The 17051-nt window shown below is 66.2% G+C and overlaps 1 protein-coding gene across 1 annotated transcript in view; it reads right to left on the reverse strand.

The window, feature by feature from the left end:
* Positions 1 to 1984: 1984 nt before the first annotated feature.
* The window catches only part of COL7A1 (collagen type VII alpha 1 chain), a 36872-nt gene continuing 21805 nt past the window's right edge, over positions 1985 to 17051 (reverse strand). Inside the window, exons 65-121 of the mRNA XM_075053472.1 lie at positions 16788 to 16859; positions 16525 to 16569; positions 16285 to 16320; positions 16102 to 16137; positions 15888 to 15992; positions 15699 to 15734; positions 15486 to 15521; positions 15254 to 15301; positions 15097 to 15132; positions 14790 to 14921; positions 14435 to 14644; positions 14306 to 14341; positions 14078 to 14122; positions 13839 to 13907; positions 13662 to 13706; positions 13432 to 13494; positions 13305 to 13349; positions 12985 to 13020; positions 12664 to 12699; positions 12433 to 12477; positions 12148 to 12180; positions 11932 to 11994; positions 11807 to 11842; positions 11619 to 11699; positions 11451 to 11519; positions 11309 to 11344; positions 11137 to 11178; positions 10948 to 10992; positions 10754 to 10798; positions 10601 to 10636; positions 10410 to 10469; positions 10146 to 10271; positions 9936 to 10007; positions 9655 to 9690; positions 9363 to 9422; positions 9130 to 9174; positions 9022 to 9057; positions 8847 to 8882; positions 8703 to 8759; positions 8250 to 8321; positions 7906 to 7977; positions 7771 to 7806; positions 7607 to 7687; positions 7464 to 7517; positions 7192 to 7245; positions 7053 to 7115; positions 6887 to 6949; positions 6490 to 6606; positions 6053 to 6130; positions 5919 to 5972; positions 5661 to 5709; positions 5533 to 5580; positions 5004 to 5093; positions 4550 to 4633; positions 4128 to 4247; positions 3239 to 3418; positions 1985 to 3111 (exon numbers count right to left, since the gene is read on the reverse strand). Of these exons, the coding sequence (XP_074909573.1) occupies positions 3062 to 3111; positions 3239 to 3418; positions 4128 to 4247; positions 4550 to 4633; positions 5004 to 5093; positions 5533 to 5580; positions 5661 to 5709; positions 5919 to 5972; positions 6053 to 6130; positions 6490 to 6606; positions 6887 to 6949; positions 7053 to 7115; positions 7192 to 7245; positions 7464 to 7517; positions 7607 to 7687; positions 7771 to 7806; positions 7906 to 7977; positions 8250 to 8321; positions 8703 to 8759; positions 8847 to 8882; positions 9022 to 9057; positions 9130 to 9174; positions 9363 to 9422; positions 9655 to 9690; positions 9936 to 10007; positions 10146 to 10271; positions 10410 to 10469; positions 10601 to 10636; positions 10754 to 10798; positions 10948 to 10992; positions 11137 to 11178; positions 11309 to 11344; positions 11451 to 11519; positions 11619 to 11699; positions 11807 to 11842; positions 11932 to 11994; positions 12148 to 12180; positions 12433 to 12477; positions 12664 to 12699; positions 12985 to 13020; positions 13305 to 13349; positions 13432 to 13494; positions 13662 to 13706; positions 13839 to 13907; positions 14078 to 14122; positions 14306 to 14341; positions 14435 to 14644; positions 14790 to 14921; positions 15097 to 15132; positions 15254 to 15301; positions 15486 to 15521; positions 15699 to 15734; positions 15888 to 15992; positions 16102 to 16137; positions 16285 to 16320; positions 16525 to 16569; positions 16788 to 16859 (3591 nt within the window). The 3' untranslated portion in view covers positions 1985 to 3061. The remainder of the gene's footprint in view (positions 3112 to 3238; positions 3419 to 4127; positions 4248 to 4549; positions 4634 to 5003; positions 5094 to 5532; positions 5581 to 5660; positions 5710 to 5918; positions 5973 to 6052; positions 6131 to 6489; positions 6607 to 6886; positions 6950 to 7052; positions 7116 to 7191; positions 7246 to 7463; positions 7518 to 7606; positions 7688 to 7770; positions 7807 to 7905; positions 7978 to 8249; positions 8322 to 8702; positions 8760 to 8846; positions 8883 to 9021; positions 9058 to 9129; positions 9175 to 9362; positions 9423 to 9654; positions 9691 to 9935; positions 10008 to 10145; positions 10272 to 10409; positions 10470 to 10600; positions 10637 to 10753; positions 10799 to 10947; positions 10993 to 11136; positions 11179 to 11308; positions 11345 to 11450; positions 11520 to 11618; positions 11700 to 11806; positions 11843 to 11931; positions 11995 to 12147; positions 12181 to 12432; positions 12478 to 12663; positions 12700 to 12984; positions 13021 to 13304; positions 13350 to 13431; positions 13495 to 13661; positions 13707 to 13838; positions 13908 to 14077; positions 14123 to 14305; positions 14342 to 14434; positions 14645 to 14789; positions 14922 to 15096; positions 15133 to 15253; positions 15302 to 15485; positions 15522 to 15698; positions 15735 to 15887; positions 15993 to 16101; positions 16138 to 16284; positions 16321 to 16524; positions 16570 to 16787; positions 16860 to 17051) is intronic.

Genomic DNA, 17051 nt, shown 5'->3' on the forward strand with positions numbered 1-17051 from the left:
CCCAGACCCTTCCCTTTGGCCAGGGAAGCGTGACGTGTCCGGGGTTTCGGGGCTGGGCAGGCAGTGGGGCTTTCCTCCTCCCACGCCTTCCCAGTGGATGCCATCCCCCGCGGGGCTGCTGGGCTCTCTGGGGCAAAAGCCACCCCCCCTCCAGGAGGGACACGAGCCACTTGGCCTAAAATACGCAGCAGGTTGGTGGCAGTGGGATGACAAGGGCACGAGTCCGCCCATGTGCAGAGTTGTGCCGAGCCTCAGCATCTTCCTCTGCCCTGTACCCAGCCCTGGTCCCAGGGAGGGCCCTGGGGGATGCAAGGTGCTGTGCTGCAGGGTGAGGGTCAGGGTGCTGTGCCAGAGGCAATGGGGGTCAGAGTGGGTGTGGGGGGACTGCCGCACAAATCCTGCTGTTATGGCAGCATCTCCCCCGAATCAGTCGCCCAGCAGGAAGGAGGGCAGTGAAAGGCATCCAACCTCCTGCAACCCATCTCCAGCGTGAAGCCCTTGGGAAAGTACCGGAGCAGGCAGCCGGAGGTGGTTTAACTTGCTGGGAAGTGGGTAATGAAAAGCATCCAACCCCCCGCAACCCATTTCCCAGCTAAAAGCCCCCTGGAAAGCACCACTGAAGAGCGCAGCCTCACCATTTTCAGCAGGTCCTTGTCCCTCTGATGTTCAGGCAATGCTTCCCAGGTGCGGGGACCACGAGCTGGGGTTTGCCCTGCTCCCTGCCAAGCCCCGGCTCTTATCCTGCCCCCAGCTCCACCTCCGGCCCACGAAGGGTGACATGCGGGGGGGGACGGGGACAACGTTATTAATACATTTTGCCTAATAGCAGATGAAATCATCCCGGGCCGTGGGTGGGCACGTGCCCCTCACAGCTCCATCAGCTGCATTTGGAGGGGATTCCAGGAACCTGGGGCAGCTTAGGCATTATTATTTCACGTCTGACTCGCAAAATGGTTTTTCTCCAACTAATTGAGCTTTCCTGCTCCTGTCAGCTTTTTTTTAAGGAAGGGAGAAAAACACACACACATTGCTGCTGGCCAGCGTTTGTGGCACCGGCGGCAAGCGCCAGCTCCCCAGGCGTTGTGCCGCACGCGACGTCTCCCAGCGTTGGTTTGGTGCTGCCGTCCTGATGGACTCCCTGGCCTTGGCCAGCTGGGGGACATACCTGGAGACATGTCACCTCCCTGCTGTGCCAAACCCAGAGCACTGCCTGAGCTACTGGTTTGCAGTCAGCTGCACCAGTTCAAGAAGGACACCACTAGTTTGCAGCCCACCTGCACCAGTCCAGCTGGGGGACACCACTGGTTTGCAGTTCACCTTCACCCACTCTAACTGGGACGCCACTGGTTTGCAGCCCACCTGCACCAGTCCAGCCTGGCCCAGCCCCTCTGCCAGCTGCCTGTGGTGGGTAGTGCCCTGGAGGTGTTGCTGTGGGACGAGCCCCACGCAGAGGGTTTTGCCCCAAAGTTCCCCCCTTAGCAGCTGTGGGAGCACCCAGGGGGTCTCATGCTGGGCAGGCACCTGTGTGAGATGAGTTGGTGAGTGCTCAGCCTGGAGGGCTGGCCGGGGCAAGGAGCCAGGGTGCCCAGGGCTGGAGCTCAGACTGCTGGGGGTCATGCCCACCCCCATGGCCGCAGGGTGACCCGTCCCATGCCAGCCTCCCTGGCAGCAGCAGGGAGAGGAAATAACGCCTGCTCTGTTCCTCCTCCCGGGGATGGCCAGGAACTCACCCCCAGCAGCCAAAATTAGCCAGTGGTGCTGATTCACCCAGCATATTATGCATCACCGCAGCTCCGCGTGCCGACACGTCACGGCGCGGCCGGGGGGTTGTGGCCTGGCTTGCGTCAGCCCGGCACGGGAATGTGGCACTGGGGTCCCGGGGAGGGTGAGGACCCCTAGCCAGCACCGCCAGCAGTGAGCATCTGGGAAGGGCATCCTAGCTGGGGTGGGCAGTGGGCACGCTTGACTCAAGAGCTGGCCCCGGTCTCCATGGGCATCTTCAGCGGCGCACCAAGAAGCATGGCATCTCCCCATGAGCACAGCTTTAATATCACACACACCCCCCCCCCCGCATTGGTACGCATATACATTCGCTGTATACAGATATACACAGAGAGCAGCGGTACGTATGGGTGCCACAGAGCCCGCCTAGCAGCCCGCAGGCCCCCGGGCCCCGAGGCGGTGGGGGGCACGTCCCCACTTGGCGCTGGGGCTTGGGGGAGGCAGGGGCTGTGGACCCCCAGGAGCCAACATCGCTTTCATGAAGCCTTTGAGAGCGAGCATAGGCGAGCAGGAACCTCCTCTAACATAGCACCATCCTCAGGGTTTTCCTGATGGGCTGGGGGGTGCAGGCAAGCCCCCCCCAGATTGAAAACAGATGTGCTGCTGGCAGGCGTGCGAGCTGGAGGGTAGCGCACGGAGAAAGCCTCCGGCCTCCCCACAGGTCTTTGCCAAACCATCGCAGCCGCAAAAGGGGAACCGGGCCCCAGTTGCGGTTAAGGTGAAATTTATTCAGATGGAGCTGGTTGCAGGGTGGGTGGTGAGGGATGCCATGCAAGGAGGCAGCGCCTGGCCCAGGGATGCGGACTGCCTCCCCTGGCAGAGAGTGGGGAATGGGAAGGGGTTTGGGGGTCTGTGGAGGGGCAGGGAAGGGGATGAGGGTGTTAGATGAGGCGAGGGGAGCGCAACCATGCCACGTCCCAGCTCCGCTCCTGGGCCAGGGGAGAGGGGGCATGGGGCCAAGCGCTATCCCGTCAGCAGCAAATAAGTTAAAAATCAAACTGGGAACAGCCCAGGAAACCTCCAGGCGGGAAAAGGGGTTAAAAGTCTTGGGGGGGTGCGTGGTTTCCCATTTGATACAAGTTTCACCTTAATGGGCAATAAAACTGATATGAAAGGAAAAACCCGTGAGCAGCAAAAAGACACGTTAGAAATAGCACCAGGTTCCTGCCGGGGGCGGGTGGGCATGTGGACCCCACCACTGCGGGCAGCCCAGCCCCGGCCGGGGCAGCAGCCGGGCCCTGCCGCCGGGCAGCCCTGCCTGCCAAGACACTGCCCGCACTTACGCCTTTGACTGCCCTCCCACCTTGCCGCTGGCAACGCCACGGGCATCTGTGGAGAGAAGCAAGGGGGTGTCAGAGCTGAGGTGGGGGACCAGCATCATCCCCCCCGGCTCTGCACCGGCCGAGCTCGCGGCACCAGCTGGGGATGCTGCCAGACCTGCCAGTGCCATGCCTACCTGCCCCTGGGTGCTGCCCACAGTGCAGCTCGCACTCCTCCTTGCTGTCGAAGCGGTTGAGGTTGCCCCGGCAGCCGCTGTAGACGAAGGGCCGGCATTCGGTGACTCTTTGGTTGTAGTACCACCGCAGCGTGTAGTGCTGGCAGTCCCCCTCGTCCAGCGGCAGGCTGCAGGGCTCAGCTGCGGGGTGCAAACGGCGATGGTGAGGGCAGGCGGGAGCCGGCAGCACACCGGTGATGGAGGCAGCCGGACCCACTTGGCAGAGGAGGAGAAACGCCAGAAGGGGAAGGCAGTGGATGGCTCCCAGCTGAGCGCGGGCAGGGTTTGGCTGGAGGGGACATCTCTGCCCTGCCCAAGTGCTGGGAGTGAGAGCAGGAGACGCTGCTCTGGGCAAGCCCTCTCACAGGGGCAGCCCTCAGCAAAAGCTGGAGGTAGAGCTGGGAGGCAGGCGGCACAGGGACATGACGGCCACGGCGTCCCTTGGAAGGGTACCAGCGGGACCCTCTGCATGCTGCTAGCTGCTGCCAGGGCTTCCCTGCTCTCCTGGGGGCTTTGTGATCCTCTCCTGCAGCTCGTGACCAGGAGCACAGGAAAGCTGCCAGGGGCAGCAGGTCCCACCAGCCCAGCAAACCATCCGTCACTGCTGGCGATGGCTTCAGCGAGGGGGATGGAGCACGAGGACTGCGCAGCGTGCATGGCAGTGCTGTGATGGGGAGCGTGCACCTTGCCTGGGTGCCAGCGAGAGGGCTGCAAATCCCCCTAGCCAGAGGGTGCGGGGACCCGCTGCCAGGCGGGATGTGGAGGTATCACCCCAGCAAAGCCCAGGCAGCCCCATGGTCGCCTCTGGTGGCTCCATCCTCAGGTGCCGGGCAGGGGCAGGGAAGCTCACCGCCCATCGCAGGCTGCTCCGAGCTGTCCATCTCGGGGACCTCATCGTAGTCCTCCTCCTCCCCATACACGCTCTCGTACTCGAGATCATCAGTGTCAAGCACGACTCGCCTGTCCTGCCCTGGGAGACAGCGCTGGATGTGAGCGGCACCTTATCTCCCCCTCTGTCCCCTCCACCCTGCTCCCCCCAGCCACAGCCTGGCACACAGCCACACACCTGCACGCACACACATACATGCACACCCCCCCATTGGTGCCCTCTCCTCTCCCCGGTCTTTAATTAAAGCCCCCTGGGACCGGCAGCATGGCCACTGATGGATTATCCCTCAGTGCCTGCAAGCAGAGGGCAGGGATGTGACCAGCCACAGAGAGGGAGCAGGGGAAAAGGGGGATGGGGACTAAAAGCACAGGGATGACACTCACCCTCCTCTTCCTCAGTGTGTGACAACTTGAGCACAGGGACTGCATGAGCGCTGCCAGCAGGGAACGGCTGGGTGGGGAAGAGCCCTGCCAGGGCAAAGGACATGGTACAGGCATCAGAGAGGCGGCGAGGGGGCCCGGGGCGCTTTCCCCCTGCCTCCCGGGAGGAAACCACCCCTTGGAAGTGTGGAGCAGCCCGGCACTGCCCCAGCACTGCTGCAGCCTGCCGGGGTACACGGCCAGGGATGGGGAACCTGGGGACACCCCCTCCTCTCTCTGCACTGCAGACCAGGGCTGCTGGGGGCTCCCGAAGGAGGGACAGGCAGGAGGAGCTGCTGCCCAGTGGGACGGGAGCCGTGGGGAGCCCAGCAGGATGGGGATGGGGATGACAACGGGCACAGGGAGGCACATGTGCCCACAGGGCAGGATCTCGTAGGTCCTCCGGGCTCTCCATCACCTGTTTGGCCGTGCTCCCTCTCCTGGCGCACGCTTCTTCCTCCTCCCTGGAGAGAGTGGAGGCTGCTCCTGGCCTGAGCCCCCCAGCCTCCTTGGAGAGAAAGCACCCACCTCATCCCAGCCCACCCCTTGCCCCCAGCCCTCCAGCCCCCTCCTCCAGCTCACCCTCCCCTCCAGCAGTCCTGGCCCCTGCAAGGCCGCCTGCCCCAGCTCCGGCACCCAAGCATGGATGAGGCGCGGTCCCCGCGGTCCCTTCTCTATCGGGTAGACCCTGGTCGTGCCCGGACCCCACTGGCACCATCCCGAGCCACCTGCCCCTGGGGATCCCTGCTGCACCATCACTTCTGCCATGCACCATCCCTTCTCCCTGCACATGGTCCCACGCTGATGCTGGCCCTGACCGAGGGGGCCCCGGAGGATCCCAGTCACCTCCAGCACCCCCAAAACCAGCGGCACACCTGGGTGCTGGGACCCCTTTGGTACCACACGTGCAGAGCAGGGGCAGGGGGGTAGGAAGGGAAAGCCGCAACCTGAGTGCTCACGTGAATCCAGGCGCTGTGGGAAGTGGCCGCCGCAGGCTGCGGGAGAGACGGGGCGAGGGGTCAGGGGCAGCGGGGACCAGACCCCCGGCCCCGGGGCAGCGATGGGGGATGCTCACCGCAGTGCTGGCTCATCTCCTGCCTGACGAAGGCGCGGATCTCCTCCTCCTGCCGGACATATGGAGGGGCAAAGGACCCACGTCGCAATGGGGGATGGTGCAATTAGAGAAGAGGAAAAACCCTTTCCCCGGGCCCCAGCAGAGCCCGGAGGTGGGGGAAGGCCCTCAATCAGTGGCAGTGGGATGGATCCAACACCCCTTCCCACCCCGGTGACGTGAGCGCTGCGAGTCTGAGCCAGGTCCCTCCTGGCTCCTTACCGTCATGCCCGGTTCCCCTTTCTCCCCACGGAGCCCCTGGGTGCCAGGACTGCCCTAGGGACAAGCAGAAGGGAGGTGGGAGTTTGGCCCTGGCTGGGGCTCACCGGCCCAGGGCCGGACACCCGCTCACCCACCTGCTCTCCTCTCTCGCCAGGGATGCCGGGCACGCCGCGGGCCCCTGGCACCGACTGTCCAGGGGGGCCTCTCTCCCCCTGCAAAGGACACATGCTCAGGATCTGGCTGGTGGCTCTGGAGCCTCTCTGCTCTCCTCAGCCGCCATGGATGTTCTGCTTTCCCCATCCCCGCAGCGCAGGGACACCTGTGCAGGTGGGGATGGGGACAGGAATGGGTCTAGCCCAGCCCCAGGACAAGCAGGGTCCCAACCCCTCAGGCTCCCATTCCCTGGGCAGGGGGACACAAGGGAGGACCCCAAAGCCGGTGAGTTGGCAGGGCAGGGACTGAGCTGAGACGTGGTTCCTGATGCCATCAACCCCTCACCCACTCCGGGGACAGGACCCTCCCCTCCTCACGGCACCCGGCGGGGGACCGGCCAGCTGCAGTGGGGACTCACCTTCTGGCCCTGCATGCCCTCGGGACCTCGTGGACCAACGTTCCCTGGGGGCCCAGGGGGGCCAGGAGCACCGTCACTACCCCGGGGACCGGGGCCACCGATAACGCCCGGGGCGCCCTGCAGGAGAGCAGAGTGTGAAGCTGGGGGTGTCAGAGCCCCATGAGCAGGCACCATGGGCATCCTCTGACCCCGCAGCTGGGCATCCCCAAAGCACTGGCACTAGTGCCTTCTTGTAAAGAGTGGGAATTTGTTGTCACTTATAGTTTGGTGACATAATTTAGAGCAGTGCCGGACGGCTCTTCTGGGAGCATCGGGCTCTGATGTGCTTCTGACCAAGGCCAGGTCCTGGTAAAAGCAACATGGTGCAACGCATACCATCCCTTCCCAGCCCGCTCACCCGGTCTCCTTTCTCGCCCTGGTCTCCTTTGGCTCCCTGCTGCCCGTCGAATCCCCGGTCGCCCTGTGAAGAGGAAGAGGCAGGCAGTGGGGGACAGGCAGTGGGGGACAGGCAGCCGGGGGGCTGAAGTGCCAGCACAGCTTTTCCTGGCACTGCCCTAACCTACCTTGGGTCCCATGAGCCCCTCTTTCCCGGGGATGCCTGGTGGCCCTGACAGACCCAGCTCTCCCTGGGGGACAAAGCAGACATCCATCAGCCACCTGCCGTGCATCCCCATCCCACCCCAGTGCCAGCGTGATGCTTACCGGCTCGCCTTTCCTCCCCGGCAGCCCCGAGCGCCCCGGGATTCCCGGGTCTCCCTACAGCAGGCAGGAGAGAAGCAGGGCGGTCAGTCGTGCGCTCCTTAATGCTCACCCCAGAGCCGCGGGCAGAGGAGGGGACCCCATCCCCCTGCCGCGGGGCCGAGCTCCAGCCTCAGCCATCTCCCTGCTCCTGCCGGCTGGCGGAGGGGATCCAAAGGGCCGCAGCCTCCAGGCACCGTCCGGGCTCCTGTGGCACCCTGTGGGCACCCACTCACCTTCTCGCCCTTGTCCCCATCGAGGCCGCAGGCGCCTTTCATGCCCCGGTCCCCCTGCAAGGATGAGGAGGGGAGTCAGAGCCTTGCTGAGCTGGCATGGGTCCTGGCTGGGAGAGCACCGGTGGGCAGAGGGACCAACCCACCTTGGGGCCGCGCATGCCCAGGGGTCCCATGTCGCCCTTCTCTCCCCGGGCTCCAGGGATCCCATCACGGCCGGGCTGGCCCTGCGGGAGAGCACACAGTGTGACAGGGGCTCTGCTTCTGCCCCATGGTGGGGTGGCAGTGGCACTGAGACGTGGCTCCTCACCGGCTCGCCAGGCTCTCCCGATGCTCCAACCTCTCCCTGGGGAAGGCAAAGGCATCGGTCAGGGCAGGGGAAGGGGATGGTACCCCTGACACCCCCCAGCACCCCGCTAGCAGCGAGGGATGCTCAGCTCCTTACCTTCTGCCCACCGGGGCCACGTGCCCCGGGGAAGCCCGTGGAGCCCTTCTCACCTTGCTCGCCTCTCGCCCCCTGCAAGCAGAAACCCAGATCAACACAGGGCAGAAAGAAGAGCTCTGGCCACAGCATGGCCATGGCACAGCCACGGTGGCCTCCGAGGCCAGCTCTGGCAGCTCCCCTTGCCGGGATGCCAAGCACCGTGCCAGGGTACCCACAAGCACCAGCATGTGGGGCAGAGTGATGCCACCGTGCCCTGGTCCCTCTGTCCATCACCCTATCTGCAGCCCTCTGTGGTCCCCAACCCAGCACCCCCCAGCCCTGCACAAGCCCCCCCAGCCCCATACCTTCTCTCCAGGCATGCCTTGCTCCCCCTTGTCTCCCTTGTCCCCTTCCGTGCCCTTCAGGCCACGCTCTCCCTGCAAAGGGGGAAACACCGGGAGGGGTCAGGAGACAGGGAGATGCTCAGACACATGTCAGGGTGGGGAGGACAGACCCCCCCCAGGGCAGGGACAGAGATGTCTGTGGTATGGCTGAAGGAGAGGGGACAGTGTGCTCTGCGAGGGAACGTCCCTTGGCAGAAAGAAGCCCCCCCAGCTCTTCTGGCAGGCGGGGGGGGGGGCTGTTCTGTGCCACTCAGGAGAGGGGGTGCAGGATCAAACCTGTAGGGCTGGGAGCTGCCCTGGGCCAGGAGCAGGGCAGGCAGGGCCTGGGGGAGGGGGATGCACAGGAGAGCCCCTGCCCATCAGGATAAAAGGAACAACACAGAGAGGGACAGGGAGAATGGGGACATCTCTTACCGGCTCCCCCTTGCTGCCCCGTGCTCCAACAGGCCCCTCCACTACCACAGTATCGCCCTGCACACCCAAAGGAGGGGAGGGGGTGAGTGGGGGGGCCAGCACTGCTGCCCTCCCTCCCACTGCCCCCCAGCCCCGGGGACTCACCTTGTCTCCCTTGGGCCCTGGGGCCCCAACGTCTCCCTGAGAGGAAGGCGAGATGGTGAGACGCTGCAAGGGTGCGTGGCAGGGAGCGGGCAGCACCTCCCTGGGGACCCTAATCTCTGGGGGTGCATCGTTCATGCCCCCCGCCCCCAGCTCTCCAGCCCCCAGGGTCCCTTACCTTGTCCCCACGCTCCCCCCGGTTCCCAGGCAAGCCCTGCAGGAGAGAGGAGAGGGGTGGTCAGGGGGTGGTCCGGCCAGGGGTGCAGCCGGGGAGGGGAGTATTTACCGCCGGCCCGCGATCGCCTTCTGGCCCTGGGCGCCCGTCTTCACCCTGGGAGAAGAAAGGGATGTGCGAAGGGGGTCTGGGATGGGGGCATCCCCAGCGTCACCCCACCCTGGGGACAGGTGCAGGGCTGGCTCCCTGTGCCCTCGGGCATGGTGCCACGGGATTTCCCGTCCCTGGTGGTGGGGACACGGGGGGCTGCAGTGAGGATGCGGGGGGGCTGTGGCGGTACCTACCCGCGGCCCCGGGTCTCCGCGCTCGCCTCTGGCTCCCGGCAGCCCGGCCCCCGGGGCACCCTGCCAGGGCAAGGCAAGAGTTCGTCCCTGTCCTTGCTGCCCACTGCTCCCCCCACCATGCCAGGGGACACCCTGCAGACCCTCCACTGCCCCGGGTGCCCAGCACAGAGCAGGGTCCCATGTGCCACCATCCAGAGTGGTTTCAGCATCACCCAGGGGTGGGTGCAGCAAGGACACCCCATGGGAGGAGTGGCCCCCCATCTCTCATGCTATAGGGCTACCCCCATCCTACCTTGTCACCTTTCAGGCCAGCGGCCCCTTGTATGCCCTAAAAGAAAAGAGAGAGGTGAGTGAACCACAGGAGGAAGGCAGTGCCAGGCGCCCCGCAAAGCATCCCTGGGGCTCCCACAGCAGCTCCTGCCCCATGCTGGAGCCCCTGGCAGCCCCCAGCCCCAGGGCCTGGGGCCGGGAAGGTGCAGGGTGGGTGCCCATCACCCTGCCCGAGCTGGTGGGGCAGCCAGGGCAGAGCCTGCACCCCCCAGGGATGCCACGGCACTGGAGGCCCATACTCACAGCTGGCCCTGGGGGCCCCGCAGGTCCCGGTGGTCCAGAGGTGCCGTCTCTTCCAGGAAAGCCGATCAAACCCTAGCAGGGAAACATGTGGTCCTTAGCGGGCAGGGACCACGGCCAGGAGCCAGCAGGCTTGCAGGGACCCTGCTGGCACTGCCTGAGGGTCCAGGGTCACCCAGACCAGCGAGGCTAAGCACCGGCCATAGCCTTTACCCTCTCCCCCGGGGGACCCGGTGGGCCAGGCTGCCCGTTGTCCCCTCTCAGGCCCGGCTGTCCTGGCGTCCCAGCGATGCCTGCTAAGCCTGGGGGTCCTGGTGGTCCTGGCAAGCCGACGTCACCCTGCAGCAGGGAGGAAAAAGATGGGGCCCAGCAAAACAGCCCCCAGGAGCGTGCTTCTCCCATGGCTGGCTGAGCCAGGGCAGCACCTGGGTGTCGGTGACACAGCAAGAGCCAGGGTGACATGGGGGCAGGGGTTACCTTCAAGCCTGGAGGTCCATCCTGTCCCGGAGGTCCCCGCACACCGGCTCCTGGCGATCCCTGCGTGGTGGCAGAGCACACGGTGTGTCCCCTGGCTGGTGGGCACTGGGCTGCCAGGGGCACCGAGCCACCCAGAGTGGCCCCACAGGGCTGGGGAGCACCCCACTCCCCTGGGACCAGGGGACACTTACCTTCTCCCCTTTGGCTCCAGCGGACCCCTTGGCTCCCTGTGAAGACACCAGGCCATGAGGGAGGGCTGGGTGGTTGGGGCACTTGTGCCCCCACCGACAGCATCTGTTGCCCCCACCACCCGCTCCCCAGCCCCCCATGTGCATCCTACTCACATCTTCCCCAGGATCCCCCGGCTCCCCAAATCTTCCTGGCTCCCCCTGGCAGGGGAGAACAAGCAAAAAGCAGGGTTGGGAGATGATGTGCAGGGCGAGCAGCTGCAGCTGGACCCCCCCTGCCATGGGAGGCAGCTGGGGAGCCCAGGGCCCCCATGGTTCCTTCCCCACCAGCCCCCCAGGGCAGCACTCACCTTCTCGCCCTTGGGGCCGGGCAAGCCTCGGTCACCCTTGGAGCCCTACCGGGGGGAGAGCAGCATTAGGGGAGGGGGCGGCCACAGGGCTGACTTGCCCCCCACAGAAGGCACGGACTTGCAGCAGGGGAATGAGGTTAAAGGGGGGACAAGGTTAATGGGGTGACAAGGTTAATGGGGCCAACTCACAGGTTCTCCCAGCAGCATGCCCTCCAGCAGCGCTGGCTCACCCTGCAGTGACACACGGGTGCTCAGGTGTGCCCACAGCAGGTGCCAGCACCCTGTGGACCCCCGCCCACCCTGGGGTCTTCGGCAGCACCCAGGGGTGGGAGGTCCCCTGCCTCGCACCCTGGCTCCTTACCTTCTCGCCTTTGGCACCGGGAGGGCCAGCGACGGCCTGGAGCACAGGGAAGAGAGGGGGCAGGTGAGCAGGGCTGCACAGGGATGCTCCCCTTCATCCTGGCTGGGGAAGCTCCCAACCGCCGAGGCAGCTCTGCACTCACCTGCCCTGGGGCTCCAGCATCCCCTGGCTCTCCCTTGGGACCGGCAGGGCCCGAAGGTCCCGGCATGCCCTGGCACAAGCAGCACAGCCCTCAGCCTCAGCTGCAGACACGCCAGGCTGAGCCTTGTAGGGCTCCCTCTGGGACGGGACGGGGTGAGCAGCAACATACCATCTTTCCAGGCATCCCCGCCTCGCCGTCCTTCCCCGGCACGCCATCCCTGCCCGGCACGCCTGGCTTCCCGCTTTCCCCCTGCGGGCAGTAAGAACAGGGCTGGGGCACGGGGGTCCCGCAGCCGCCTAAGCAGCCCTGAGCACCCACACCGATGGCAGCTGAGCAGGGGGAGGTGACACACTCACCACTTGTCCTGGCAGCCCAGGGACACCCGGTGGGCCCTGCGAGGGAGACACAAGCAGAAATCAAGTGGCAGCCTGGGCGCCATGAACAGCCAGAAAGCAGGTCAGGGTGGGCTGCAGATACTTACGCCCGGGCCAGGGGGGCCAGGGGGGCCTGGCAGACCCACACTGCCCTGGGGACCGGGCAAACCCTGTGATGGAAACAGCCACATCAGAGAGGGGATGGCACGCTGCCCTGGCACAGCCTGGACCTCGGCTACCGCCACGGGAAGGTACATGGCGGCAGGACCAGCTGGCTTTAGGGGGGCCAGATGGGTGCTGGTGGGGAGGACGCAAATGCTCACCCGGATGCCAGAACCAGGTTCCCCCGGATCGCCCTGCGAAGACAGCACCTGCATCAGTCCCACCGCCCCGGCCCACCGGCCACTGCGGTCACGGCCACGTCCCTGTGCCTGCCACAGGGTTGTTCCCCAGGGCCGACTGGCTCCGGGAGGGGGGCCAACCCGAAACGTCCCTCCCTCCAGCGCAGAATATCATCAAGTGTGGCCCTCCCTCCAGCCCCCAAATCTGGCAAGGCACCACTTTCCTCTGCCAGGTCAGACGTGGCGATGCCGATGCCAATGCCATACCTTGGTCCCAGCTGGGCCCTGGGCTCCCGGTGGGCCAGTACTGCCCTGCGGGGGACAAGGGAACATTATTTTGTGACAGTGCTTGCTGGTGGCACAGGACAGGGAGGGGGCAGTGGGGCAGCGTGGTCCCAGCACTGCCACCCCACCCCAGCTCCCTGGGGGGACGCCCGCCCTGGCTGACATCCCCCTTGCGTGACAGTCCCCTGTACGTGTCATGGGGTGGGTCCTTACCGGAGGTCCTGGGGGTCCCGGGTCTCCCTGGCTGCCCTGAAGGGAGGAAGAGATGGGGTCACTGCAGGGATGGGTTTTCCCCGGTGGGTGTATGGGGTGTCTCCTGGGAGAGGAGACCCAGACAGTGCCAGCAGCTCTGGTAAGCACCCATGCCAAGTGAGGACAAGCCTGGCCAGCTCCTGGCAAGATGCCTGGGGCCAAGCACCCACCCAGGCAGCAGGATGGCCCCCACGGCTTCACCCAGCACCCGCAGCCGGGACCCCCCGACTGCGTGCTGAGGTGGGGGGACGCACTGACATGGGGGGGGACACAGATACCTACCGGGCGTCCCAGCACGCCGGGGAAGCCTGGCAAGCCCTGCAAAGAACCACATCAGAGCTGGCAGGCGAATGGGAGCCCACCACCCCAAGCAGCCCCCCCTGCCCCCCAGGGATGCTCCCCATTCCCGGTGTGCAGTACCCAGCCTGGGGAACTTATGGGGGTGGGCTGGGAGGACCCTTAAAGCCCTGCGGGCCCTGTGCTGGAGGGGAAGGAGGCGAAGGAGACGTGAATGCTCCCACTGGTGCTGGTGGTGGCTGGTGTGGGACCACAGGTCCTTTCCCCCATCCCAGCCCGCATCCCCCCACCACGTCCCCACTCACCGGCTTCCCCTCGGGGCCAGCCAGCCCTCTTTCCCCCGGGAGACCCTGGCGCAAGAGACAGGGACAGGGTCAGCGCCAGGCAGGGTGACGGGGTCAGCGCCAGGCGGGGGGACAGCGCGGTACTCACCGGGGCACCGTCCCTGCCCTTCTCGCCGGGCTCCCCTCGCTCGCCCCGCGGGCCACCCTCACCCTGCAGTGGGGACAGGCGCAGGGTTGTAGGAGAGGCAGGGACTTTCCCAGCCCCCCCTCCCGAGGGCCTGCTGACACCCAAAGAGGGGTGCCCCCGGTAGTGCCCCCACCCAGGGCTTTGCTCCATGGGGCTGCCCCATTGGCAGTGGGAGACTTACGACCGCAGACCTTATCTCCTTTGGGTCCCCGCTCGCCCTCGGCTCCCGGCTCGCCCTGCATTGGGGAGAAGACAGATGCCATCAGCCCCCACTGCCCCCCCGGGGATGCCTGTCCCAGCCCAGCTCATCACGTTGTCCCCGGCTCAGTCGCCTTGGCTGCCCCACTCCTGTCTGCCCAGCCACGCACCTTTGCTCCCTTGGGTCCGGCGGGGCCACGCTCGCCAGGGAAGCCCATCAGGCTGCCCTCCACGTCTGCCTGCGGGCAGGGCGCAGTCAGGGCCGGCACCCAGGGGACGGCAGGAAGGTCTCCCCGGGGGCACAGCCCTCCCCAAGCCCCTGTGCCAGGGGACTGGACGTGGCCATCCATCCCCAGGGGTGCAGGCTGGCACCCCTTGGGGACGGTCCCCAGCAGCAGCCATCACCTACCTTGGGCCCTGGGGGCCCTGGGGGGCCAGGCAAGCCATCCCTGCCCTGGTTGGGGGGAGAAAAATAGGTTGAGCATCAAAGGGACAGCAGGGCACGGGGGAGCAGAGCCATCCCAGTACAGCCACTCTGAGCCCCCATAGGGGAATTCCCTGCCCCCGGAAAGCCCCCTGTCCCCCCGAGAGGTGCACAGGACGGGGGACAGCAGGGACTGTCCCTGTCCCGGCTCACCTGCTCGCCCCGGTCGCCCTTCTCGCCCCGGTCACCCTAGGAAAACAACGCAGTCGCCATCAGGGGTCTGTCCCCAAGCCCCTGGACCCGGTCCCCCAGCCCTTGCCCTGCACCTCCACACACACTCACCTTCTCGCCGGGCCGCCCGGCCTCCCCCAGCTCCCCGGCCCGTCCCGGCACCCCGGGGATGCCCGGCTTGCCAGGCTCCCCCGGCTGCCCAGGAGGCCCCTCGGGACCCCGCTCACCAACAGCCCGGCCCGTGGGGCCCTGGGGGCCGGGAGCACCCGGGTCCCCCTTGTCACCTTTGGGTCCTCGCTCGCCAGGGAAGCCTAAGGAGCCCTGCAAAACGTAACGTGCCGGGGGCTGTCACCCCTCCGCTAGCATCCCAGGGCTGAGGCGGCTGCATGGCCACCCCAGCCAGCCCGGGTACGGGGGGGAGCAGGGCAGCGTATTTGGGCATGGCATGGAGCTTGGTTCCACTTACCTCTCGGCCCGGAGGCCCCCTCTCTCCCGGCTCCCCCCGGCTGCCCTTCTGGCCCCGCAGCCGCTCGGACAGTGGCAGAAACGAGTCCGAGCTCCCGTCATAGGCACCCGTGAGCTCCTTCAGGGATGAAATCTGGGAGGGAGGAAAGAGCCGTGGGTCAGGGGGTCAGCGCAACCCAGCTGCGGCAGCACCCCACGGCCTCGCCAACCCATCTTGGGTCGCTCGGGTCTCCCACCACCTCCCGCGTCCCCCTGCTGCTGCCCTGTGGCAGGAACAACCCCCAGCCTGACAGCCGGGGACTATGTACCTTGATGCCAAGTGCTTCCAGGCTACGTTCAATGTTCTGCAATAAGAAGACATTAAAAACAAAGTGGGTGTTGGCCTGCTCCCACCGTGTGGAGGGTCCTCCATCCCCTGGGGCTGACGTCCCAACCCAGCACCTGGGTGGACAGTGGGGGACTCACCGCTGCAGTCCCAGGGTCTCCGCGTGCTCCAGGGTTGCCAGGTCGCCCCTAGGTTTGCAGAGAAAGAGGGAATGAAAAGATGTACAGAGATGCGGTAGGCGAGGTGAGCAGTGCTGATGCTGCCCTCAGTAGGTTCCAGAATTAACACTGCTGGTGCTGCCTGGCCAGAGGCTGCAGTTGCGACCACCCTGGAGCGCATCACAGCTTGTCAGGCTCGGTGCTGGGTACTCACAGGCTCCCCTCGCAGTCCAGGCTCTCCAGGGTCCCCCTGAAACACGGCAAAGGCATCAACGGGGGCAGAGTCAGGCTGGCCGGTGCCAACTCCAGCACCAGGGTCCAGCCCTGCCAGCCTGGGGGCAAGAAGTCCCACCAAGGACTTTTCCCATCTGGCACAGCATCCCCCAGACCTTTGCCTTGGGGGGCTCGGGGGCAGGAGCACACCTACCTTCGGTCCAGCCACTCCACGGAGGCCCGGTGAGCCCTGGAAGACGCAGAGGGGACACAATGGCACCTGGCACCCACGGACACGGGGCAGTGCCCTGCGGGAGCCGTGGGAGGGGTCCTGCCCGCCCCACGGCAGCCCAGACTCCAGGGTCCGGTGCTGGATGGCACCCTGGGCTCGAGGACTACGCACCTGGCCTGGGGGGCCGACCTGCCCTGGGACGCCAGGGAGGCCGGGGGGGCCGAGGGGTCCTGGCAGACCTCTGTCCCCCTGCTCTCCTTTGGCACCGCTGCGGCCCTGCCGAGAGCAATGTCATGCCCAGTACCTGGGTGCCCAGGTCTGTCCCCGGTGGGGGCATGTACCCAGCACCCCCCATCACCACGCTCCTCTGCAGGGAGGTACTCACCTCTCTGCCAGGGGGTCCTGCGTCACCTTTGTCTCCCTAACCAGGAGGGAAAGGAGTTAGAGGGATGCTGCCCCATCCGCATGCCCCAAAATGATGCTTATGGACCCAGGCAGGGAGGAGCCACCAGGCGTGTGGGGACCATGCAGGGACCATGCGGGGACCACCTGGGGCTCGGCTCCTTACCTTTCTCCCATCCTCTCCTGGTGTCCCGTCTTCTCCCTGGGGACACAAGCTGTCAGTCAGTGCCCGACTCGACCATCCCGGCACGGGCACCGCATGGGACAGGGACAGGCACCGCGGGCATGGCTCAGAGTGTGGGGGCTCTTTGCCAGATGCCCCCCCTTGCCTTTATGTTGTACGGGGATCACCAGCCCTCAGGACCCTGGGCGAGCCCCAGAGCCGAGCCCTGCTCCCTGTACTCACGTTCTTTCCGCTGAGGCCAGGTTTGCCATCATCACCAGGTTTGCCCTGGGAGGAAGCAGAGGCAGTGAGAGAGTGAGAGACCCCCCCCCAGTGCTCCCCCTGGCACCAGCACCCAGGGGTCCCCAGGCCCCACTGCAGCCCCAGGGTGCAGGGAAGGGGGAGCTGGGCACGGGGTGAGCCCTGGCAGACAGACCCAGCTGGGACCGACTGCAGAGGGCATGGGCCAGGATACATCCCCAGGGTGCAGGGCGGCCGGTACTTACGGGGACACCGGGTGGTCCTAGGGGGCCCACGGGGCCAGGCGGTCCCTGCTCCCCACGCAGCCCGGGCAGCCCCTGCGGGGAAAGGAGACAGGAGGAGCACTGGGTGGCAGGGCACCCATCTCCCCCAGCTGGCTCTGGGAGGAGGGAGCGTGACCGGGACGGTGTCACCCTGCTGGGGACAGGGGATGGTCCTGCTGCGCTGCCTCGGACCAAGGAGCATGGGACAAGGCATCAGTCCCTTGCAAGTGTGATGGCCCCAGCAGG

The sequence above is a fragment of the Buteo buteo genome, chromosome 21 (assembly GCF_964188355.1).
Source record: "Buteo buteo chromosome 21, bButBut1.hap1.1, whole genome shotgun sequence".
In the NCBI taxonomy this organism is placed as follows: domain Eukaryota; kingdom Metazoa; phylum Chordata; class Aves; order Accipitriformes; family Accipitridae; genus Buteo; species Buteo buteo.